The following is a 25961-nucleotide window of genomic DNA, read 5'->3' as shown; positions in this document are numbered from 1 at the left end:
CAACAAGTCAAGTCCAGCTGCTTCCTACCACATTCACTTTACTTCTGGAACATTTGCTGTGACTAGTTACCTTTCCTTTGGGTTCATGTGGGTCCATTTTTTTTTTGTTGTTTTTTTCCTGGAGAGTTGTGTAAAGCACCTCCAAGGTGGATGAGAAGGTTTCCCCTATTTTACAATTTGATCAAACAGATTTACAGAGAAAAACTTGAACATCCAGATGAGGAGGAACCTGGAAAACCTTGGTCCGATCTCTAGGCCTTGGCAGCCTTAGTTCCCACACCCCCCTGGAGAATGGAGATTAGGCAGCTCCTATAGGTGTCCAGGTGTTGAATGAAGCATTCAAGGGTCTGCAAGGATTCCTGACCCTCGCTGGGTTCTCAGCGCACTGTAGCTATTTGCTGTCATCTTCATGATCCCAAATCCCGGTTGAACACCAGTACAGCAATCAGTATGCATCATTAAACAGGTCGGCTCTCTGGGACCCCACCCCTTCTTAGTGAGTCGGGATTTTAACTAGCCCAGCAGAGTCTGAGGTAATTATCCTGACTCCCTGGAGAATCCTACAAAGCAAGGAGCCTATATTTCATGGAAATAAAGATAGGGCAGTCCTATTCCCACAGAAGTACAATCTCTGCCCCTGCAGAAGCTGGAATGTTCTAGTTCCAGGCTGTACGGGCTCCGCCATGCAACCTCTATCTAGTAGATGGAGATAGAAAGTCACAGAGACGGAGCACAGCAGGGCAGAGACCATCGTAACTTCCTCAGGTCAAGCGATTTCCCGTTGCTTTTTATTAAAAGAAAAAACATTGGTAAAAATGTAAATGGTCAGAGACAGTTTGCCATAGTGAGTACTTGTTCAGAGTCTGGGAGGTTGGTTCTCATGTATGTCCTTGACTATATGAGAGTCTTTGAAATAACAACAGGCCCAAAAAGTAGTGTTCAAATTTTGTGACTCAACTCACATGGGTTTTCTCTACACTCGGCAGCTGTTTCTTCTAGAAGAGATGAGAGAGAGAAAGTATGATGGGTATGCTCGAGTGATACAGAAATCATGGAGAAAATTTGTGGCCCGGAAGAAATATGTCCAAATGAGAGAAGAAGGTACTTTAGCAATTTTGTCTCATTCATTTAGTCTCGTTTGTGCTTGGACGGGTTATTAAAGTGCTCACTTCAGCAGCACACGTACTAAAAGTTCTGCTGGATTTGGCGTGTGATGTGATGCAGTGTGCTGAAAACCTGACATCATTTGTGTATTTCTGGTATCTTATCCTCATTTTTCTGGCTGATGGATCCTCTTTTCCCCCATCTCGGGAATTGGCAGCCTCAGACCTGCTATTGAACAAGAAGGAAAGAAGGCGAAACAGTATCAACCGGAACTTCATCGGGGATTACATCGGGATGGAGGAGCACCCCGAACTCCTGCAGTTTGTGGGCAAGAGGGAGAAGATTGATTTTGCAGACACGGTCACCAAGTACGACAGGAGGTTCAAGGTACACGCTGCCACCTGAGAGCCTCCAAGCTTCCTCATTTTGTAGAATGTAACTTGTGATTTTGCTGCTCTGATTGCCAAAGCACACTGTGTTCATTATAGAAAACCCTAACCCAGATAGACCAAAAGAAAAACAGCCCCTTACACACAGAAACAAGCACTGTTGGCATTTTTTGTGTATCCTTCAGACCTTTTTTGATTCAAACATGCATTTCCATATTTAGGGTTCTTTTGTTTTTTTTTTTGGTTTTTTGGTTTTTTTGGTTTTTTGAGACAGGGTCTCACTATGTAGTTGAGACTGACCTGGAACTCACTATGTAGCCCAGGCTGGTCTCGAACTCACAGCGATCCTCCTGCCTCAGTCTCCCAAGTGCTGGGATTACAGGTGTGTACCACCACACCCGGCTCCATATTTAGCTTTACTAGAAAAAGAAAATATGCCTTACGTACTGTTTTGTGTCTTGGGATATTTTTATGCCCAGAAAAATGATATAGATGTATCAGTATAAATCTATTTTGTGTACCTGCACAGTAGTCTATACAGTAGACACTATTTTTGTTTTGTTTTGTTTTTCAGCTTTAATTGAGTTTATTGGTACATTTTAGGGATACAGTACAGTTACATTCATTGTTGGGATCTTGTACCTCTACATGACAGGTCTTGATTCTCATTTTTTCCCCTTGTCCCTGCCCTCCCTTCAGCCCCTCATCCCCTCCCCATCTACAAATACTTTATTTCCATCTTTTCATTATCTCACATTTTTTTCTTTTCCCTTTTTACCCTTCCCTACCCATCCCATCTTCCCTACACCTTTAGCTCCTTTCTTCCCATTTCTAAGTGTCAGTAATCTTATTAGGATCTTCTGTATTATTGCAGATTTTTCACACCAGAGAAACTATTTGGTATTTACACATGTGTGACTTATTTATTTCACTTAGGAGTATATCTTCAATATGTATCCATTTTCCTATGACTGAATCTATTGACACTATTTTTGAAACCAACTTTTCATTCATCAATTTTTCTTTGATTTTCTTTTTTCTTGCATCCAGAAAAACAGTAATGGAATAAATAACAGTATTAATTGAATAAGAAAGATGCTGTTGTTTTGCTAAAACTAAGTCATTCTGTGCAACTCAAACATGGCACCAGCTGCTATGGGGCAGCTGTGAACCCAAACATGGGTGCTTGTGTCTCCCAGCAGTGCTTGGCTGTGGGGTGGTCACTCACCGTTCTAACATATGATCGTCTTTGATTATCAGGGTCAATCATGGCAATGAAATGATATCACTTTTTAAAAAGGTGTTATGGGCTCCCAGGAAAATCCATGCCGACCCTTGAGCGGGGAGGGGTTTCCTGTTTGAGACATATGCTGTAGCAGGTCATTAGCCGGGTCGCCATACGTGTTGGTTGGCCTGAGAGTCCTTTTGAACCTGCCGTGTTGGTTTCCTGTATGAGTCTGCGTTCATTTGCCATTTAGTAAGTTAGGGTCAGTATCCGCGTCTTCATAACTATATCGACCTCTTCACTGTCAGGGCCCTGGCTAGATGTGAACGGAATGGCCATCCCGGGGTAGTGAAGATTTTCCACCCAAGACAGCTTTCTTCTGCCGCCATAGCAGTGGCCTGTTATGTGGACGGCTGTCTTTTCGACTTTGTCTGTCTGCCTTCTGAAAGCGCCTCTCCTTTCAGGGTGTAAAGCGAGACCTGCTTCTTACCCCGAAGTGCCTGTACTTAATTGGACGAGAAAAGGTCAAACAGGGCCCAGACAAAGGCCTCGTGAAAGAAGTCGTAAAGCGGCGAATTGAGATGGAGCGAATCCTGTCCGTGTCCCTCAGGTGAGCGGTGGGAGATGGGGCCACCCCGTTCCTCCCCAGGTTGGCCATCTGTGTCCCAAGTGCAGCCACATGATGGGGAATTTCCCTTCCTGAAGAGTCCCGGGGCTTCTAGTCTCATGGGAGACTCTGGAGGGCAGGATTGAGATTCCAGGACTACATTGCCTCTGCTTAGTTCTGTGCAGGGCTACTCTGGGCCGGTGTCACATAGAAATAAACCTACGGTGCAGAACAAACCTCTTAGAGGAGAATCGCTTTTAGTGAAGAGGACAGAGGCTTCTGAGCCCTGTGCCCAGCCCAGCTGAAAACCCTAACATACCAGCAGAAGCCAAGAGACGTGTGGTTTCCCGGAATGGAGGTTTCTTTGGACCTTCCTGATCCTCAGCCTGGGGTCACCACATATTCCCATGGGCTCCGAGTTCTCAGGCATTTGGAAGCCGAGGCTGTTTGTGCAAGTCCTCGGGCAGGGCCGCTGCTCTTCCTCCAGCGCCTGGCTTGCTCTGGGCTCGGGGCTGCTGTGCGTGAGGCTTCCCCGCGTGCTCCGTGCCAAGGACTCTCCACCAGCTCCCCCCTGGGGGAGTCGCGCTCACACCCCACAGGGTGAGGGGCAGGAAGGAGCCACTGCAGGGTCCTCCGCGAAGCTTATCAAAGCCGAGGTGTTGTCCCTAGCTGCGGCCGTGTCAGCCGGAGTGGGGACGCCTCCCTCACTCAGAAGACCGAACTGCTGTGCTCAGGAGGAGCGGGGCCTTCATGTGCTCAGGTGCTGACCTGCCCGGCACGGAAGCCTGGCTCCAGTGTGCTTATCCGAAGCAGACTCTGGGTGCCCGTCCTTCCCCTGCGCCTCTGTGGTTTCCAGCTTTATCTGGTCCTCATTTTGCTGCAGAAAGGGCCGGGTGGTACGGTGAGGGTAAATTAAGTGCTGTGAACGGGCCAGCTCAGGATGTGGCAGCGTTTCCGTGCCGATGAATCCGCCGTGTCCTCCTCGCAGCTCCGCCACAGAGAGGTCTCCATGCTGGGGCTCCACGACACGCTCCAGGGGCGTCTGGACCCCCTTCACTGGCTGGGTCACAGCCTCCTAGCCGGGCCCTTCCTGGCTGCCCTTGTCAGGAGCTGCTCTGTTGCCGGGCTGGGCTGGCCGGCTGGCAGGCTGTGTGCTCTTGGGGGCAGCTGTGGCTAAACCACAGGCCCAGTGGCAGGGCAACTCCTCTATTGTCCTCCGTTGTCCTCAGTCCCTGAGACCACGAGAGGAAGCTTTAGGACGGTCCTAGCACAGCTACACTTGCACCAAGTGTTCTGACACTTATCAGCCTCTTCATCCAACATGGATTATTTGCACCCAAATTTCCACCTTTTCATATTTTTTCCGTTTTCCCACTACCACTAGGGATATAATGTCTCGTGGTAAATATCTATCTGTTTATCTATCTGTCTGAATAAACCCAGGGCCTTCACACCGAGCTGCATCCCAAGCCCTTTATTTTTATTTTAAGACAGGCTCTTGCTAAGTCACTAAATTGCCCTGGCTGGGCTTAAACTTGACACCCTCCTGCCTCAGCCTCCTACAGTGCTGGGTTACAGGCACGTGGCACCACAGCAAACTCCAACTTCTTTCTCTTCATCCTCTTTAGTATTCATCATCTAGAAATTCCCTTCCTTCTGGTCTTTCCTTTTTATGTAATAAATAGGATGTGATAAAACCAGGTACTTAGCCTAAACGTTTTCCCGGCTGTAAGGGGAAGAAAAGAGCCTGAGTCATTTTATCTCGTGATGCCTGCACATCGCAGTTGCTGTGTCTCACACTTGCCAAGCTGAGTATCATTCCCATTCCCTCGTTTGCTTTGTGTTGGGCCAGTAATCAGCAGCCAGGTTGGGAAAGCACCCAGAGGGGTCTGTGAGTACAGAATGGAGCCCAGAGTGGGAATCCCCCATAGGATGATCCTGCGGGGCGGTGTGGTCATGGGTGTGTCCCAGCGAGGGAGCGATTTAACAGTGGTCTTGTACTTCCCAGAAGTAGTTATGACATCTGTATGTGTTTTCAAGACTTTACCAGACTTGAGTATGGTGAGGCTGGTAATCGCCTTGGAAACGCTCCAGGTGAGCCGCCCGAAGGTCCCCGGCCTGACCTGAGCCCTTCTCTGCTCCTGCGGCACCACTCAGGCCGGTGTGGAGTGGGCGCATGCTCTCTGTTCACAGCAGCCTGGACCCGCAGACGGCTGTGTGGCAGTGTGGGAGGTGGTTGCACGGCTAAGTATTTGATGGAAAAGTATTTGTTGTTCCGTAGCCATGATCATGGTACTGTGGTACTATTTTGTTTTTCTTTTATTTACACTGATTTTTTTTTAATGATTTATTTTTTTAATGATTCGAACTGAGCTATTTGTGAATAGAATATTTATATTCTGCTTCAAAATAACCTAGTTTGGGAAGTGGGAAGAGGCTGTCGATAAATACAGTCATTCACGGATCTGTCATTGCCACAACTTTCTGATATGTGGCCATTTGTTCTACTTAGATACTTGCGTATATATTTGGAATTTTCCATAGCAATTTTTCTTAACCTTTAGTAAACATTAATTTTTTTGTTTTGTCTTTTGAGACCAGGTCTCACTATGTCATCCAGGTTGGTCTCAAATTTGTGGCAATCCTCCTGCCTCAGCCTCCCAAGTGCTGGGATTATAAGCGTGTGCCACCATGCCTGGCAGTACACATTAAATTTTGAGGAATTTTCTTTTTTAAATACTGAAACTTCTTAAAGTTTTCGTTTGCAAAAAAAAAAAGGATTACACCAGGTAGAAATAAGACAAATGACACAGGGAGAGGTAAAGACCACAGTTGCTTAATGGGACACCAAGAAACTTTGAACAGAAAAAAATCCTCATTTGTATAAAAATGAGCCCAGAGCCCTCAGGCCTTCCTTGGAGACTTGGCCAGATGTCAGGAGGTGTGGTGCCCCCATAGTGAACAATGATTTCTGTTCATGTGGCTGTGTCCACTGCCAAGAGGCGGGCATGTGTTTCTGAAGGACCCTTGAAGACTTAGTTTTTATCCAAGTCCTGATCTTATCTGACTCTGACCTGAAAGCTCTGTGCTAAAGCCACCACGACGCGTCCTGACCACGCTCTTGGGTAGGCATCGAGCCTTGCATCAGGGATTCTCTGTGCTGTGGCCCCTGATAACTTCTCCATTCCAGCCCTGGATACCAGCGGCTAAGAGTCAGGGTCAGCAGACTTCCCCGTACTTGTGTGTGGCGGGAAAAGCAGCCCCCTAAGCGTGGTCTATGCACAGTGGCACCTGTCCCTGGTCACGTAGCTCTTCCCCAACACAGCCCTTGCCTAATGCCCAAAGCACTCCGGAAATCTCAGCTTCCTGGGAACCTGGAAGTGGTTGTCATTGTTGGACTGAGCACATCCCCTGGCTGGACCCATCGCTGCCTGGGAGTTGGGATTTCTGGTGCCATGGGGTTCTCTGAGTGGCAGAATCCAGGCAAGCTTGACTTTCTTCATTTGCTCTATATCTTCCAATTTACTGAAAGGAGCATTTACTCCATGATCAAGAAAAGCTTTTATAAAGGCTTTAACTAAGGGAGGGCTGTTCTTAGAAATTGTCTTGTTAGATTTTTTTTTTTTTAAGATTCCTTTAGAACTGCACTGTTTTGTAACTAAACTTCCCTATTCTGAAGAAAATATATTGATTAAGAGAGCAAGAGATTTTCCCCCAGTCTGTTTTTAGTACCTGCAACAAACAAAATCCCTGGTGAAGTCCCATCCTCCGAAGACGGGAGGTACCTGGAGATACAGCACCTTCTCTCCTTTGCAGTCTTTGGGGTGGGGGCTAACAGCTAAGAGATAGAAATTCCCAATTCTGTGAGTGTTGTCGCTCTCCGCTAAGTCCAAGGCACAACTGGGTTTGCCTCAGCCTTGCTCTCGAGTCCCCCCGGGGGTCCCTCCTGAGTGCTGCCCCTTTTATGCCTGAGTTTCCTCTCACTCCTAACCTGCCCACACTCCGGCCCCTCGGTGGCGTGTTCCTTCCCGTCCACATCACAGTCACCTGAGGTGCTGATCTTAGCCTGCCTGCTGCTTACCCTGCCTCATCTGTTGTGCTTTGCGTGACCCGCCATCCAGTAGCGACAGGCAGCAGTAGAAGCAGGGGACCCACTGCCAGGAGGTTCTGGGTTAGTTCAAGATGCTGGCTTCGCTTCCAGTCACCACACTTAAGAGTTCTTCAAGCTGAGATTTATTACAGTAGCTACGATCATATCATAAATTCTGCTAACTTGGAATTTAGCATGGAATTTTCATTTTCAACTGCATTCCATTCATAATATTCTGGATTTTTACAGTCTTGAGAACTCAGAAGTTGAATCTTGAAATGGGTTTTTAAAAATACAGGCGAAATTGTCCTTAAATTGTTGGTTTAAAAAAATCACGTAGAGGGCTGGGGATTTAGTTCAGTGGGGCTGCACCTGCCTCGCAAGGGCAAGGTCCTAAGTTCGATCCCTGGTACTGGGGAAAAAAAAAATCACGTAGAAGAAGTATTTTGACTACATTCTTGGTGAGCTATAAACTTCCTGTGAAAACAGATTTTATCAATTTGATTATGGAATTCAGTGTCGAGTGTTTTGTTTTCAGATCATGGGAGGCAGGGAGGAAAGAAGGAAAGAGGGATGGAGGGAAACAGGAATGAGGAGGGAGGAGGGCAGCATAGCCCTCTCAGGGGTTTTGCAGCAATAATAACATAACAATAACAATAATGACAGGAGGCCGGGGGTGCAGCTCAGCAGCAGAGCGTGTGCTTAGCATGCAGAGTCCTGAACTGCTCCTCGGCACCGAATAATAATGGTTATAATGTCAGTGATGGAATTTTTTTTAAATGTTCGGCTTTCATTTTTTCCAAATCTCTTCACAGCACCATGCAGGATGACATTTTCATCCTCCACGAGCAAGAGTATGACAGTTTGCTTGAGTCTGTCTTCAAAACTGAATTCTTAAGCCTCCTAGCCAAGCGTTATGAGGAGAAAACCCAGAAGCACCTACCTCTGAAATTCAGCAACACGTAAGTAGGGATCTGGGTCAACCCGAGAGGAGCATCCATCCCACCCCGGGGGCCAGGCAGGAGCCTGAGGGGAATGTGGGGTCCGGCCTGGGAATCAGCCTGCAAAGACGGCCTGGACAGCTGTCACAGACTTCACACGGTCTCCCTTGCACCTCTGTGAAGTGTAACTTCATGGAATGGATATGTTACAGTTTGTTTTGTTTGGTTTTGGTAGCAGGGCTCGAACTCAGGTCCTTGTGCCTGCAAGGCAGGCGGGGATGTTTTACCATTTAGACTGGACAGAGACCACCCATGCGAGGCAGGACAAGGCAGATATGTGTCTTATTTACCAGAGCCGTCAGGAGACTACAGTGAGGGAAGAGGGGCTCAGATTCCCCCAGTGGTAATTAATAAAACCTGCTGAGGACATGTTAGGGCCAATGTTTGTGTCTCAGCTCACCTGCATTCCTTTTGGGGTTTTTTCTTTTTTTTTTGGTTTTATTTTGTTTGGCTTTTTGGTACGGGGGATCAAACTCAGGACCTTGGGCTTTCGAGGCAGGCACAGTGCCACTGAGCTAAACTCCAGGTCCAACCTACATTCTTTTTGGCAGCATGGTCTAATTTGCCAGCCGCCAGCATCCTGTGGAGCTTCTAATCTCCCACTTGCTGAGTGAGTTCCATAGCTTTTCTTCCCAAATGTCCCCATCTGTAAAATAGAGTTGTCCTCCATCTCCTCCCACTCACAAGCGTGTGGCCCTTAGGAAGCCTGACTGCTGAGTGAGAGACCAGTGAATGGCTACTTGAAGCTGTCACTTGTCTTTGTTACAATATACGGGCATGGAAGTTAAAAACCAGACTGTGGATCGCTTGATCTAGACACACAGGCAGTGTGGAGAAGTGCAGACGGGCTGGTGAGCTTGGGGATTGTGGGCGAACATCCCTGTGCTGGGATTTGGATTGTCCTCCCCTCCTGGGTGGGGCGCGGTGGGGGAAAGTTAGGCTTTAACTGGGTAGTAACGAACTACATCCTGTGCTGAGTGTTTGCCACCTGTCAGGCACAGACCAGGACTAATCAGTGGATGCACAAGGACATAGACAGCAGGTGTGGCTGGGAAGTGGTCCTCTTCCGGTACCACAGGTCCCGGTACCCATGCGGCGGTGACACTGGCCCATGAAATGGGTCCCTCCCCTGCCAACTGGGCTCTCAGGGTGCTGGGCCCTGAACGTCTCTGCCTCCGGTGCCACCGTGGGCCCCCAGCAGCGGCACCACACCAGCGAGCGCCGCACCCCACGCACCTGTCGAGGCAGTCTGGGCCCGCCTGCTTGAACAGCAGCTTTCCCGGCCGCGCGGTCCCAGCTGCGGGGTCCGTAGCACCGTCTCGTCGGCCCCAGGCTCAGTCCAGTTTGCTAATTGCATCACGCGTGCCTGTTGCAGGCTTGAACTGAAGCTGAAAAAGGAGAACTGGGGTCCCTGGAGTGCAGGGGGCTCCCGGCAGGTGCAGTTCCACCAAGGCTTTGGTGACCAGGCCATCCTCAAGCCCAGTAACAAAGTGCTGCAGGTCAGCATCGGACCCGGGCTGCCCAAGAACTCCCGTAAGTATCGTTCCGCACGCAGCCGCGTCCCCTCCCGCTGCCGTTCTCAGCGCTGGGGTGTTGCGCACCGACGCGACAGCAAAGAAGACAAGATGAGCCCTTCCGAGTGACTCGGTTCTTAATGGGATGTACCTGGCACTATAATGCTAAGTCTGCATTTAAAACATTTGGGCTGCAAATTTGCCAGCCCTTTCCAGTGAGGTCTGACCGGTAGTACAGATACAGCCTCCTGCCAATCTGAAAGAAACGGACCAACCCTGCAGGCCTCACTGTGTGTTACTGGGATCAAGATGCTTCAGACACGTGCATGGCTTCAAACCTCAGCTGGCTCCTCACCGGCCTTTGATTCTTTTTTCTCTATATATAACAATATATACATCTTCAGACAGGGTCTCACTGTGTAGTGCAGGCTGGCCTTGGACTCAGCAGGTAGCCCCTGCTGGCTTGAACTTGGAGTGATCCTCCTGCCTCGGCCTCCGGAGTGCTGGGATTACAGGCATGTGCCACCACGCCCAGCAATAAGTGATGGTTCTAAACTTACAATGCTGAGCAGAAAATAAGCCTATATGCTGTATATATTCACATAACAAGTATCTTTCTAAACGTCAGCCTGTGCATGGTCAGGGAAGGGGGTACCATAGATAAAGGGAGACTTTATCTGTCCTGCAAGGGCTGCATGCCCTGCCTTGTGTTCAGTCGGCACAGCACAGGTGGGGCTGCCCTGCCATTACACGTGTGTGTCCGTGCATCACTTGCTACTTGCAGAGTAGCAGCACGTTTTGGTGGAAGGTGTGAAGGGACATTTTACATAAAAGGACGAAGGGCAGAGTTCAAAGAACAAAGCAGAGGCCTGGGAAAAGGGAGCTGCAGGAAGGAGGCACGGGGCAGACTCAGCCCCCAGCCTCTCGCTCTGCCACACTCCTGTCCCACCTCGTGCTGCTGGTTGAGAAGGGAGGCCCTGCAGGCAACAGAGCGGGCAGTGTCACAGGCCCCAGGGGGACGTGGGAGTGCAGCCCTGCTGGCCACTTCTCCCCGCACTGCCCATGTGCCGTCTGTCTGTCCGTCTGTCCTTGTGATGCTCAGCTTTGCTTCGAGGCATTCACTGCACCCCTCTTCCGGCTGGCTTTCTCCCGCCCTCCTGCATGTCCCAGTGAGACCTTACCCCTTGGTTTCCCTTCCATCACAGCTGTCTCTGCAGAGCTCTCACCTGGCCCTGTTCTGCTGCTCGGTGTGGTGCTTTGTTGTAAGGACAGGCGCCCTCAAAGGAAAGAAGAGACACAGGCAGATCTGCAGCGAGTGCCACAGTGGCGCAGGTGGCAGCATCGCAGTGCCCACCTGCCGAGCACCTGTGCATTGTTTAGAGCTTGAGTGCAGACTGCAGGTGGTTCCATCGGCTTCTCTCCAAAGTCAGCAAAATAGAAACCCTTTGCAGGATTCTGTCTCTGCCAGGCCCGCCTCTCTGACATGTCACAGTTACCTCTGTGAACCTCCCTCTAAATGCTGCTGCTCAGGACTTCATCACACATCCCGTCTCCACAGCAGCCACCCTCCTGCAAACCCAACTTGGCCACGTCCCAAACTTCTCAGAAGCATTCCGTGTCCAAAGAACCACCCAGAGCCATAAAACCCAGCAATGAACTGACTGTGGCTTTGTTTTTGCTTGTCTTTTTCAGGTCCTACCCGAAGGAACACTACCCAAAGCAGAGATGATTCCTCTAGGACTCAGAATGCCAACTACCCGATGAGAGCCGCCCCTCCTCCCCCAGGTAAACCCAGCTTGTGCCATAAAAGGGGAGCGCCAGATCTGGACACACAGCTTACAAAATGTGACTGCGAAGAAACCCATCAGCAAAGAAATGCACGCGTCCTGGGTAGGATCTGGTTGTCACAGGCTACCTGACCAGTCCATTGGCCCTGCTTGTGACCCCAGAATTCCAGAGAAGGAAGAGTCCGCCTGGATTCGGCAGAGGAGACCATCTGGACCTCACTGCGTGGCTCTGTTGCTGCCTTAGGAAAAGATTCCTGTGGCAGAAGGAGTTCGGGCCCACAGGAGCCAGAATGCTGTCAGTTTTAGTGTAGGATGCTGCTGTTATGGCAGCATGAACTTGTCAGGTGTCAGCCTGGCCCCGCCGGGTGTCGCTGTGGCGTCTGCAGTTTAACAGCTAAATGAACAAGAAGAAATGTCTGTTCTTAAATAGGATCCAGGAGGACTGTTCCCAACAATAGTATCTGGGAGAACTAGAGATGGCTACAAAAGCTCTTATTCCATATGTGTGGTACTGGGAATTGAACCCAGGGCCTTTGCACAGAGCTATGTCCACAGCCTTTTAATTCTTTTTTGAGACAGGGTCTCAGTAAGTTGTCCAGGCTGGACCTGATCTTGCAGTCCTCCTGCCTCAGCCTCCCTAAATGGTGGGATATAGGTCTGCACTGGTGCGCCCAGCTCACAGATGTTTTCTACACTGTGGTCACTGGTGCCCGGCAATGAGAGAGAAATAGCGAAAAACATGTCAGAGCTGGAGGCAACTGAGTGTTCTAGACCAGCCACCTAGTTCTTTAATGAAGATACTGACATCCAAAGAGATACCTGCCCAGGATCAAAGCAGCTGGCAGAAGCAGAGGCTGAACGAATCCTAAACCCACTATAAACAGGGGTCCTTCTGGGGCACAGGATGGAAGGGTTTTTCTGGTAAATGTGCCGAAATGGCCTGGGGAGATTTGTTGTCCAACACACAGATCTGTCACTGGGAGAGGAGAGGAGGCTTCTCGTGCGCGGCAGGATGTGACCATGCCCCTTCCTTCTGTCCGAGAGCCCGTCCCCAGAATCCATCCAGTACTGCCTGCCTCGTGCAGCTTTGTGATCTTGACTGGAAATCTCTGTCTGGCTCAGAAAGTGGTCCGCCAGGTGGCCACGGTTCCCTTACCCTGTGAAGCACTCCCTCTGCCTCCCGCTGCAGCCCCCTGCCACAGACACACCCGGAAATGGGTGTTCAGCTGCTTAAACAGCTGCCTGCCCTCTTGCCCCAACCTCATTCTCAGAGGCAAGCAGCGCCTGCAGCTAGCTGTGAGCTCACCCTTCTTGCCTGGCTCCCTTCTGTTGGACTGAGAAAGCACATGTGGAGGGAGTGTCGCAGCCCGGGCTGGGCGGTGTGCAGTACATGGTCAGCGCGACTCCTTAAACATACACAACTTTATCTGTAATTAGAACCTCAGTAAAGCCGGTAGGGGGAAAACCAATATGCGGGCTCTCGTCCACTGTGTTAGCAGCGCAGCCGTGCGCTCCGCGCCTTCCCGATGGGGTCACTGCGAGGGTAAGCCACTCGCCCTTGCCTAGCAGGTGGAAGAAATGTGGAAACTCTTTGGCAAGGACCGGACAATCTAAGCTTTCTTCTCTTCTCTTCTTCCTAGGCCACCAGCAGAACGGTGTCATCAAAAACCAGTTTGTGCCATACCCCCAGGCGCCTGGAAACCAGAGGTCCAATCAGAAGGGCCTGTACACCTCCATGGCCCGCCCCCCGTTGCCGCGGCAACAGTCCACAGGCTCAGACCGATTGTCACAGACGCCAGAGAGCCTGGATTTCCTCAAGGTCCCAGACCAGGGTGCTGCAGGGTAAGATTCCTGGTATCTGAGTGAGGCAGCAAGCTGCATCCGAACCAGTTGTGCTGAGGGGTCCAGGATGCTGTGGGTTGTCAAGGTGTGATTCTAAAGCATAGGTTTCCCCTTAGGTACTCTGACCCAGACCGAGGTTTGGGGGCCTAGGCTGGCATTTCCACAGGCACAGCTAAGGTGACAGCGGAGAACTCACTCCATTTTCCACAGAGGGCTTCTCTCGGCGACATCAGAGACCGGGTCCCTTCTCACCTGAGAGTACCTTACTGTGTGCCTTACGTGTTTGCAGCGCCACTGGGAATAGTGGGGTTTTGGTTTCTGTCTGTTCCTGTAGTTGTTTAAGAATACAGAGAGCTTCACAGCTTCAAAGTGAGAACCTCTCGGCCTTTCTAGAAAAGAAAAGGAGAGGTTGGAAGAGACAGCCAAGATGTGTAAGGACGGGGGCCCCTAGAATTCATACGGTGTCTATTTTCAAAGGACTCACCCTGTCCTTCAGAGTCACAGGGACAGGAGGACAGCCAAGAGCAAGCCGGAGAAGGAGCTGGGCCAGCATTTGGCTTTGGTTCTAGTAAAAAAAGTTTCCTGGCCCCTCGCAGACAGACTGCCCTGAGCCGGAAGGAGCACGCTCCTGTTCCGGAAGTCAGCAACCAGGAATGTTGTGGGGTGTCACTGTCGTGTGGCAGCTGGGACCTGGAAGAGAAGCTTACCTTGGTCTCTCCTACCCTATAAAGCGGCCCCGCTCCTCGTGCTGAGCTTCAGCATGCGTTTCCGTACGCTCACGCTGTGCCACTGCGCCTGCAGGGTTGAGAGAAACCATATCGGTGAAGTGTTCCTGTGCCCGGCTCTCAGGAGATACGCCTGCCGGTAGCCCGACGGCGGTGACGGTGACAGGGTTGATGGGGCCCGGCCCTGTGCTCCTGCAGGAGCTGCGTGGTGGTGTCGAAGGGATCCTCCTCTCCTGGAGGTGCCCTGGCTCTGAGTGGTGTCTGCTGGGCCTAGTGGCTTGGTCCGTGCGCACTCACTCCTCTCTCCCTACGTCATTTCTCATCCCGCTGAGTCTGCAGAGCAGTGAGGAAGTTCACAGCTCGGAAGGCACCTACGGTTCCCTTTTCCTGCGTCCCCTCTCCCCGCGTCACCACCTCCTTGTGAGGAGCTGCACCCGACCAGTTCCGATGACCATCGTTGGCCCGAGTGGCTGTCTGCACCGGTGTCACCCGGAGCGCACGCCGGACACCCAGACTCGCTGCCTCAGTAGGTCTGGGGTGTGCGCACCCCTTCGCCTCTTTACCACCTTCCCAGTCTCCGCTGATCCGGGGCTGCATTTTGAAGCCCACCCGTGGTCTGATTGGTAAGGCCGGGCAGCTTCCGTGGCCAGGGGACCTGGAACGGCGCCGCTCAGGTTACAGTTTTTCACTCTGAGACCCAGAGCCACACTGCTCAGGTGGAAGGTCCCTCAAATATTCACGCAGTTGGTCCTACGCCTGCTTTCGTATCCCAGAGTCGACAGAGGATTAAAAGAAATCAACAGAAAGCACCAAATCCCTTAGCTCTGTCTGCTAGCTCCCTACTTGCTTTGGTTTTGGCAGGCACAACAGTCTTTGCAGCCTGCTTTGCGAGTTACAGACTTGCATGGGAGCCAGCTGGGAGCATCTGTCGGCCAAAAGTAGGCAATTTAGGAACATCGTGTCTCCTCTGAGGCTGCTCCCTTCCAGCCCTCAGCCTGTGGTTCCCGGTGTGAGTCTGTCACACCCTTCGCAGCCTTCTGACCTGCAGACCAGGTCGCTGTCGTGCTGTCTTAGACACAGGAGGATAGGACACCATATCAACCATCCGCTGGGTGTTACGATTTTCCCAAAGGCTGTTTTGCATAAAACTCAGTTATCGGGTGCGTCAAGTCCATAGCTGTAAGAATCATAGCCAGCTTCCTCTTGACATGGCTGATTCTGCTGTCAGACGTGGTGTAAGGAGTGGGAGCTTGGTCAAAGGGCTGAGCGCACACACGCGTGTGTGTGTGTGTTTTCTAAAACACAGGTGAAAATGAAAAGCTTGTCTAACGTGGCCAGAGTCCTCAGTCGTGGCATTTTGGGAGCCACATGGTTACCTGAATATACCAGCTGCTGCTCCTTGCCAAGAAAACAGGAATTGCATTTATTCTATGGGAGGTTGTAGGAGCACCCAGGGAATTTTGATAATTGTGTCTTTCACCAACATGAGGATTCTTATTTACATCAAAGTTCCAGGGGGTCACCTTGAATTTACCAGTGTATAAAAGTAAGATTTCCAGTCTTTCCTTCCTAGGGTTCCACGCCCTGGCTTGATCTTTCCTTTTCCTCCCCTCCCCTCTTAATGTACTTTTTTCTTACACACAAATTTAGGATAAGAAATCAGTGCTTTTAGATCATGTAATGTGGATACATAATCAAATGGTGTAATTAGCACTTGAAGTTAATTTAGGAAAGTCTGTATCAGTTTATTTTGGGTTCAGTCAGTAGTTTCTGGAGACAGCATCAAGCTTTCGCCAGATTCCCTCTCAGCTGGATTCTCCGCCCTGGGTTACAGGGTTTGTGCACACGGAGGTCACTATCATAATCATTATCGCTGTTCAGGAAAACACTGAGGTGCAGAGAGAATCAGTACAGCGCAGCCCTTAGCACAGCTTCAGAAAAGTCTGAGTCGGGATAAAGATCCTTCCTGACCTTCAAGGAAATAGAGCTAAGAGAACGAGAGCGATGACTCCTCAGGTACCCTGATGGCCAGAGGGCCTTCCCTCCTGTGACTGAAATGTATGTCACCTCCCTGCAGTTCATTGTTGGGAGCGTGAAAACCCAGTCTGGAAACGTCTGTGGCCCTTTTTGACCTATGGCTCGTTTCATGAAAGGACAACTTTAGGAAACTTCAAGTTACTCCAGAGATGAATCAAACTAGAAATTGGGGAAACAGAAAAACAAAATGGCAAGTGCTCAGGGGTAGGGCTCCTGGCCATGCCACAAAAGCGGAGTGGACAGAAAATGTAAATGCTGCCTGTCTCTAGTAAAGATTCTCCTAATGGAGTCGTATTTCCAAGGAGCTTAAAATTTCCAGCAAGTGTCCAATAGCAATATTTCTCAACCCATAACCTACCGGGGCAGCAGCCATAACCTGGCCCAGGCAGACAGAGTTGAGGAATTCCTGGCATCCATTCCCACATTTCCAGTAATGTTTATAGATTCAACCTCTTGGAACCCGGCATCATTTTAAGAGCCAATGAAATAAAATGCCATTATTCTCCTCCTTGGAATTTCAAGACATAAATTTCACATCTGCAGAACAAAGAGGTGATATTTTAGAGCCTAATCCCAGCTCTCCCTGGCATAGATGAGGTTCACCCGCCTGGTGGGAGCGACCAAGAAGTTGGCAGAGGGTGGCGTGGTGGTGTGCACAGAGTGGTGTGCGCGCAGAGGGAGTTGCCGTTGCAAGGCCTGGGGGTGAGCCTGGCGCGTCCTGTTTCCCTCATCCGGTACTTGCTTCGTCTTCCATGTGACGCCCGATGCTTGTCCCTTGATCTTCCTACACCCTCGTGTCCTCTTGGTGTAGAATAGAGTAAAACGATAAGATGATTTAAAAACCCACTCATGGGGGTTTTCTTGAAGACGGAATATCGCCTTAAATCACAATGCAACGTGAGTGTGTTGTTGTTGGAGGAGCTGGGGTTGAACCAGCGTCTCACACTCGTGTTCTCCCCGAGCTGCCTCCCCAGCCGGAGGACCCTTTGGCATTCGTTCCGTGGCCATTACTCATCTACTTTGGTCTTGTAGAGAAATGTTAAGTTTGCACTAGGATGTGGGGGAGCGTTTCCTTGTTGTCAGCAACCCACTTCCCAGGGCTGCGTCCCACGGTGTGGGCAGTTGGGGAGCAGCTGCCCGCCCGCCTGAGGCCCTGGGCTCCATGCCCAGTTGGCAGGGCTGAGAGGGTCGAGTGAACCCTGCGGTCTATGCTGCAGGCTGCTGGCTGGAATGGGAGAGAGGGCAGGGGGACAGGGGGACCAGGACCCTCCCCACAGCGCCCCATGGGATGAGTACAGAGCCACAGCAGAACAGAGCCGGCCCATGGCGTCCCTGTCACTAGACGCAGGTGCTCTGCAGGCCGATGGAAAAGTCACACGCTCCACTCAGACGCAAGGACAGACACATCCCATGGAAGGTGGGCATGCTGGGCCAGAGGGAACCAGCCAGCTGTTGTTTGGTATCACTGGTGTTTTGTTTCCTGGTGGGTTTTTGGCAACTTGGTTCAGCAGCTGTCCACAAGGCCTCAAATGCCAACGGGCATCCTGACATCTTGGCACAGGGCATCACTCGTCCTCCCTGCCAGATACGGGACGGCCCTGCAGTGCTTCGCATTGGGAAACTGGACGGGAAGTGCCGCCTGCCTCCGAGGCCGTCTGTCTTGTGCATCCGAGTGCGAGTGCATTGTTCAGGAAGAGGGCCCTGTGCGGGAAGGAGTCGTCGCAGCTCAGCTTCTTCGCGTGTGTGAGTAGTGGGCCAGAGACACGACCAGGTGGCGAGTACGGACAGACTGACCTGGAATGATGGACAAGAAAGACGAGAGAAACTAAACTGCATTGTACAAAAGCTACATATAATGAAGCCCTGGTTTTGCTCAGAGAGGTAGAGTTCTATTCTAGAATGCTATGTGCATATAGACATATCCACGTGTACAAAGTAAGTCCGCGGGATACCAGTTTTGTTATAAATCTGAAAATCTTGCGCAACCCCCATTATCCCAATGAGATCATTGTTTTTATCATTTTCAGTACCAGGGATTGAACTCGGGGCCTTATGCTCGCCAGGCAGCCACAGCACCACAGAGCTTCATCCCGATCCCAGTAATACAATTTTCAGTCTTTTAAGGTTTATTAGAAAAACAAAGATTGAGCAATACTAGAGGTGCCAGATTATCCCAAATCCTGCATAGCTTGCTGGTACAAAACAGATATGGGCAAAGCATTTTTAGACCAGAATTTATGTGGGTGTCATGGGGACCATGGTGTGTTGCTGGTAAACACCAGAACCTTGTGATAAAACTGGATCTTTTTAGCCGGGCGTGGTGGCACACTCCTGTAATCCCAGCACTCGGGAGGCTGAGGCAGGAGGATCGCTGTGAGTTCAAGACCAACCTGGGCTACATAATGAGTTCCAGGTCAGTCTCAACTACATAGTGAGACCCTGTCTCAAAAAACCAAAAGAAAGACAACTGGATCTTTTGCTAATTTCTGTGGTTAAAATACACTCACCATAGCTGAGTATGGTGGCACAAGCCTCTAATTAGAGCACTCTGGGAGGCTGAGACAGGAAGTTCGCTCAAGCTTGGCCTAGTTTGTCGGGGGGGAGACCTTACCATGACCATTTTCATGCCCCCGGTGTGGCCACTGCCAAGCACAGGACAATGGATAGATGGGCGGCTACACACGGTTACAGTAGTTTCCCATTCATCGGCGATAGACATTTTCAAGAGCAGAAATAGACATAATTAGGAGTTAGATGAGTTATGTGCGTTTATTGCCCTTGCTTTTATATAATTTACTCAATTGACTTTACATGATTTAATTTTTACTGACGGTCGTGTTGAATAACTTTCAAAATCCTGGGGAGTTTTAACAGCGGGCTTCATGAGCTGGCCTGGGCAGTTCCAGGTGGCTGGGTGGGCGGCTGTGATCCTTCGTGGTAGGCTGGTCAGTCTCCTCTGCAGGGACAGGGGCCACAGGCGCCTGGGCGACCTCATCCGGGTCTGGCAGGTCTGTTACTTCTCATTATTACACACGATCGCCACCTAGTGGCACCCGGGAGACGCGGGCAGCGGCTGCGCCTTCCCGTAGCAGAGCCAGCTCCCTGTTCTGCGCTGGTTTCCAGGCTCAAATGGGAATGGGGTCCGTGACGGCTCCGTTGGTGTGGGCTTCCCGTGCCCCTCGGCGCTGCCAAGAGTTCACGTACCCCTTCTTCATCTCATGAAAAAGCAGGCAGTGGGGACCTCGGTGTTGCTGAAAGCACCCTTGCTGATGCAGTAGGCAGAGGCCTCCTCTCCGCCCAGCCACCCGCACCTCCAGTGGCTCCCATGGAACGCAGCGCTCAGGTCTCCCTCTAGCCCAGCCACCGGCCCCGACCCCTCCCAGCTCCCACTACGGGGCCGAGATCAGCCAACCTCCAAATGACAGCCTCTGCCCCGTCACCCTCCGACCCAGTCCCTGGGGTGCTCCGGCCGTTGCCCGGCAGGAGTGGTCTGCACAGCCCAAGGAGGCCCGTCCTGTTTACTCTTTCAAAGCAGCTTTATTAGGATCAAATTTCTATCCAGGTGTGGCGGTGCACACCTGCAGTCCTGGCTTAGGAAGGCTGAGGCAGGATTGTAGCAAGTTCAAAGCAGAGACCCTGTAATTAATAAGTCAACCACAGAATCAACCTATTTGAAATATAGAATTGAACAGTTTGAAATAGAGGTGTGCGGCCACCACCGTAATCTAATTTTGGAATATTTCGTCTTCCTCCTCACCTCCCCCCCCAGTCCCAGGCACACCCTCACCCTCTCCCTGTCGGCACATTTCATAAACAATCATACTTGTGTTAAATTTACCAAGGAGGATGGTTGTTTATAGTATAAGTGGGAATGTTGTCTGTTCTGTGAATTTCTCACAGCTAGTGTTTAGAAATAAGCTGATTTTATAGGAAGAATTATTAGTGGCTATGAAATTTCACAAAATACCGGGTCTCAGTGTGCATAGGTCGGTCTTCTCCATCCCACTGCGCTCCCACCCTTATTCCCTTCTTGTCTAACCGTAGTCTCTCCTACTTTTGCACCATCTTCTTACTTTTCCGCATAATGGGAAAACATCCTTGTGTGAGTCCGGTTTCTTCTGTTGAACAAAGTGAGCTCCAGCTCCATCCATTTCCTGCACCTAGGTGGGTTCCCTGCTTGGCTGTGACACTTGGTGGGTGATAAACGTGGGTACGTGCGTGCCCTGTGCCACGCATACGGGCTTTAACTGCTCGAGGTGTGTGTCAGAGAGTGGTATAGCTGGCTCACGTGGTAGCTGATTTGGGTCTTTGGAGGAACCTTCGTTCTGATTCCCGCAGGACCGTACTAACCTAGCTCCCCACCCGCAGTGTAAACGGGTTCCTGTCCCTGCTGTGTTCTTGACGACAGCCGCTCTGACCAGGGTGAGATGCACTCTGTGTAGAACTCATTTGCAGTTCTCTTAGCTGATTTTTTGGATCTTAGTATTTTCCTGAAGCCACTAAAACAAGTGAAAATACATAATTTGTGTATATTGCTTATCCATGTACAACAGCATCTCACCTGCAGGTAGAGGTCTTTTAACTTCTTTTCTGATCTGGGTGCCTTTTCTTTTTCTTGCCTGATAGCCCTGGCTAGTTTTCAGTACAGCTCTGGACAGAAATGATGGCGGCCGAGACCCCGGCAGAGAAAGTCTTGTCTTTTGAGTACCTAAGATGGGCAGCGGTCCCACCCTCGGCGGGGGCCCATGTGGAAGTCAGGAGGGAAACCTGTGTGGCTGCAGCCGGCATTGGAGCAGGGGCCACAGCTGGCAGGGGTTTTGGGGGCACCGTGAGGAGTTCTGGTCACTTCCCAGGAGCAGCGATCAGCAGTTAGAGGGCTTTCAGGTGGAAGGGGGAGTGAACGAATGAAAACTGGGCTAGGGTGAGAGCCAGGGCCCGCGGCCGGCAAAGACATGGAGGAGGAAGGGAGGACTTGGGCAGAGCCTGAGGCAGGGGGACGCCTGCTCAGTGAGTCCTCTCTCCACTGCCGTGGGATAGGGGGACCTACAGCAGGAGGGGCAGCCCCCAGCCCGCACCCGCCGGGAGCCGGTGCAGCTTCTGGCTTCCTCCCTGGGTGCCCGTGCCCACCCACCCTCCCACTCCTGGTGCTGGGGAATCAGAGGACTTGTGCTGTCGAGCTGACGGCGCCTCTTAGCCAAGCGCTGACACAGCATGGGTGCTCGGTTAGAAGCCTCCTTGCCCGACCGGCGTTCGGGACTCCGCTTCGGCAGCGGCTCGCCCTGCGCAGTTTCTATTCTTAGACGAAGTTCAGGGAGTGCAACAGAGCCCGCTGCACGCCCCATCTCACCGCCTTCTCTGTCCACAGTGTCCGGAGACAGACGACCAGCCGGCCCCCGCCAGCGGGGGGCAGGCCCAAGCCCCAGCCCAAGCCCAAGCCCCAGGTGCCGCAGTGCAAGGCGCTGTACGCCTATGACGCTCAGGACACGGACGAGCTCAGCTTCAATGCCAACGACGTCATCGATATCATCAAGGAAGGTGAGCGCCCTGGGAGCAGGGGCACGGAGCGTGGCTGAGTGTGTGTCACTTTGATAGAGAAGATACACAGAGACGGTGTGTACGGAAATAGAGATGAGCTCCCGAGTTGGGATGTCAAAGTCCAGTGAAGGATGGGGAAAATTCTTTGCCACAGAGCGAAATCAGGGAGACTGGAAAAAGCGGGTCATTCTAAGCTGGGAGTGGTGGTGTGTGCATATGTAATCCTACTTGGGAGGCTGAGGCAGGAGGTTCCCTGTGAGTTTGAGGCCAGCCTGAACTATATATACATCAAGACCCTATCTGAAAAAAATAAAAAGTTACTCTAAGACGACAACCTGACCTGGACCACAGCGTAAAAGTCCCCAACTGTTGTCATGGAGACAAAAGGAAGGATGGAGTGGCCTGGAGGTGTCAGGATTAAATAAAGGAGACAGAATTTTTAACACCAGCCTTGTTCAGAAAAATGTTGAATAAGACCTAACAAGGGACTGGTTAAACTGCTATATTCACTCAGTGAATTTTGATGCCAACATTTTTTATTAGTGTAAAACACAGAATATCTATTGACATGAAAAAATGTTCATGAGACAAAAGGACACATGCTGGGTACCAGGGCACAAACCAGTCAGCTCAGCTACTCAGGGGTCTGAGGCAGGAGCAGTGCGGGGCCAGCCCGCACACAACTTAGCAAGACCCTGTGTCAAAAATAAAAGCGCTGGAGCCATAACTCAATGGTAGAATGCCCTGGGTCCCGAGTGCCACAAAAAAGAAAAAGAAACCAGTCGTGAGATAAGACTCATAGGCACACGAGTATTTGCACAGCAATATGTCTATGCTAAAAGTACTCTTGCATGTTGATTTATAAGTAAATATTACTCTCATTTCTCAGCATGTTTAAATTTTCCTAGAAATCACATTTATCGGTTATAATTAAACTGATTATTTGTAGGTAAATGTCCTAGAAGTTATGAAAACATGCAGTCAGTCATCACTGTAACTTAGTGTGGTGTGTGCAACCCAGAACCAAACCATGCAGATGGAGGCATTTAATATTGGATAACCGGGCCGGGGATTTAGCTTAGCGGTTTCCGCCGCCTGCCTTGCAAGCGCAAGGACCCGAGTTCGATCCCTGGTACAAAAAAACAAAACAAAAAAAATATTGGATAACTGTGGCTTTTTGTTTGTTTTTTTGAGACAGGGTAGTTCAAGCTGGACTTGAACTCCCTGTGATCCTCCTGCCTCAGCCTCCTGAGTGCTGGGATTATTGGCCTGCAGCTGTGGCATTTTAAATCACAGGGAAAGGACAACCCGCTACTTTCCATTTTGAAAATGGTTATTTTGTGCCTGAGGTAGAAATAGTATATCAGATGACGGCCTAAAACCATAAAATTAAATTGTAGAAGTCTTAGGAAGAAACCTAGAAAAACATACAAACCAAGCAGGACTTGACATCATGAAAAGGTGCAACTGCAAATTTCTGTGTTTTTTTTAAAATGTACCATGAAAAAAGTAAAAATGATAGAAGGCAGCCCAGAAAAAAAACATCTCACAAATAGCTCCTCCTTGTAACTAGTCCATCCAGTCCCAAAGGCCTCAGATGGGGAGACCAGAGCGTCCTGAACCGTGAGTGAAACACGAAGCAAACAGTGTGAGGCACAGCACACCCCACTGAGTGTCAGAAGCAAAACCTGGCGCCTTAGGGAGTGAATAGCAGGGCAGACGCCACCCGCCAGGCGGTGCAGGTGCTCAGCTCTTACTCCGTATTTCCGCTGTGAAACACGAGTGTTCCACACTCAGGCGGGACACCATGAACAATTCTGCATCGTTCAGGCCAAGTTTTGCCAACAAACGAGTTTACCAAAAACTTCTAGTTTTGAGAACTTCCTGGATTTTGTCATCACAGTAAGTGTACGCAGTCATAACTTGTTAATCGTGGAAATGGGCACACTTTTTAGCTCAGTACTTCATCTCGGAGGACATTTGGCAGTAACTATCAGAATTCTTCACTGATCCTATCGGAATCATTACTATGGCTTTACTCCTCACCTCCTGCCTCAAGATAATTCCAGAAAAATATTTCATGTGTCCAGGAAAGCCTACAAGCCTGGGAAGTGTGAGTTTTCTCTGTGAATTACATCAGTGTGGGAAGGGATTTCCAACTTCGATAGAAAACCATGTAAAACAACAGACCTGCTGATTCAACTACTTCAATATTAAAACAAAAACAGTTACAAAAATGAGGGCAGTGTCACAACTCATATGACAAACTCCCTGATAATAAAGAACTCCCAAACAAGGAAAAGGCCCAGGAACTAAATAGGCAAACCGTACAAATGACAGCTGGAAAGAATACAGAAGCTCTTTATACAATGCTATGAAATGTCCTTTGTGTGTGTTAAGGGTTTAAAAACTGCAAAACCTACACTAAGCTAACAGTTGTGTACCAATGTGAATAATTTTTTTATGAATACGTACTGTTTTCACTGCTTTTGAAATTAATTTTTTTTTTTAATGATGACGGGGCCAGGGGTACGGCTCAGTGATGTAGAAGACCTACCTCATATGCAAGGTGAACCTGGCACCATTTAAAATATTCATATAATTGAAGGTCCACGTTCTTAGAGCTGGGAGTGTGTGTTACAGAACTGCTTACTTGTGGGCACAAATAAAACGAAAAACTGGGAACAGATGTCCTTCGATAAGGGAATAGCAGCGTGAACATCAGTACGGTGGCCTTGTTTTAACAATGAGATACATGCTAGATGCATAATAATCAGATACAAAATGCCTTGTTTGAAATGGATTTGCGCATCTTTATAAATGCACAGAGCAGTATGGAAAGTATGTTCTAACACTAATTCCTGGGGAAGGGACACAAGTCAGGACGATGAAGGCTTCTTGGGGAATCATTCTGAGCTGGGTTAGGAATGGGGAGCCTGCAGGCAGGCACCTGGTGCTGGCCACGGTCTCCCCTCGCGGCAGCTCATCTGCCGCAGATTCACTTTTCACCGCAAAGTTTCCCGTAATAAAGAGGAAAAGCACACAGTGGCGCAGCCCTGCTCACCGTTCCTCTTGCTCTGTGTCCCCACTGCAGATCCCTCCGGCTGGTGGACGGGTCGGCTACGAGGCAAGCAGGGCCTGTTCCCCAACAACTACGTGGCCAAGATGTGAGGCGCCCGGTCACTGTCACGGACGGGGGAGGGGACATCTCGGGGTTCCCCTTCTGATCCACAGTGAGCAGGCGCTTCTCCAAGGCCCGGAGCTGTGCAGGTACCTTCCACACGGAGGACCCTGAGAAGTGGAGTGAGGGCCGGAGCACCACTCTGTAAATGATCCTGAAAGGGAGCCTATTCGGAGGAGCCGGGAGGGCAAAAGCACCACCCAGCTAGATTTATTTATTGTATTTAAACCTGCTGAGGACAAGCAAGGGCGCTCGACCTTGTTGGCTTCTCTCCCAATAGCAACTGGCTCTCCAGGCCCAAAGAAGCCCGTGGGGGCCCCTGACAAGTGCCTTGAATCGAAGAGCACATTTCTGTCCTCCCCGTTCCGTCTCTGACACGTTCCTCTGTGACCTCAAGACAAGAAGGACTGCACTGTGGGGCACAGAGTGCCCAGCTAGCACGGGCCCTGGCCTTGCTTTCTCTGGGTCTTCAGATGGAATGAGGCTGGCCTGTGCGGGTGTTATGTGTAATGCTGTACTTATTACAAGAAGGATCTCTCTCAAGCTGTACATTTATGAAAAAGAAAAACAGATCATATACTGTATATATAAAATCTCGAGATGGTAGAAGCGTGTCCGAATGTGCTAAGTAAGTAGTATCCACTGTACCCGTTCAGAAAGGTCGGGTTTTTTACAAAACTTGCACCAGGTACTGACAGACGTGCCCTGCTCCTTTTCAACTGCAGAAACTGTCGCTGCTTTCCAGCTCAGTACCCCCAGATCCTTGTCAACTCTGTGTCCCTCCCCTTCCATCCCACATAAATAAAGGAACCAGTGGACAGCCCTGTGCTCACTTGGTGTTTGCTGCCGTACAGGTTTGGATCGTAACCCCCAGGCAGCACCTGAGACAGAATCCCAAGTCCCGAGGTGCTGAGAAACACTCAC

The 25961-nt window shown here is 50.3% G+C and overlaps 1 protein-coding gene across 3 annotated transcripts in view; it reads left to right on the top strand.

Moving 5' to 3' along the window:
- Positions 1-25659, top strand: part of Myo1e (myosin IE) — a 196498-nt gene extending 170839 nt beyond the window's left edge. For all 3 annotated transcript variants that reach the window (XM_019210159.2, XM_010641248.1, XM_010641247.1), the window contains 9 exons: positions 987-1101; positions 1322-1491; positions 3183-3328; positions 8231-8377; positions 9792-9949; positions 11623-11715; positions 13358-13559; positions 21687-21856; positions 24951-25659. In XM_019210159.2, the coding sequence (XP_019065704.1) occupies positions 987-1101; positions 1322-1491; positions 3183-3328; positions 8231-8377; positions 9792-9949; positions 11623-11715; positions 13358-13559; positions 21687-21856; positions 24951-25027 (1278 nt within the window). In that variant the 3' untranslated portion in view covers positions 25028-25659. The remainder of the gene's footprint in view (positions 1-986; positions 1102-1321; positions 1492-3182; positions 3329-8230; positions 8378-9791; positions 9950-11622; positions 11716-13357; positions 13560-21686; positions 21857-24950) is intronic.
- The last annotated feature ends 302 nt before the right edge of the window (positions 25660-25961 follow it).

The sequence above is a fragment of the Fukomys damarensis genome, unplaced genomic scaffold (assembly GCF_012274545.1).
Source record: "Fukomys damarensis isolate Sample0158 unplaced genomic scaffold, DMR_v1.0_HiC HiC_scaffold_25, whole genome shotgun sequence".
Classification (NCBI taxonomy): domain Eukaryota; kingdom Metazoa; phylum Chordata; class Mammalia; order Rodentia; family Bathyergidae; genus Fukomys; species Fukomys damarensis.
Note: the sequence above shows the minus strand (reverse complement) of the source record. Positions and strands in the feature narration are given on the sequence as shown.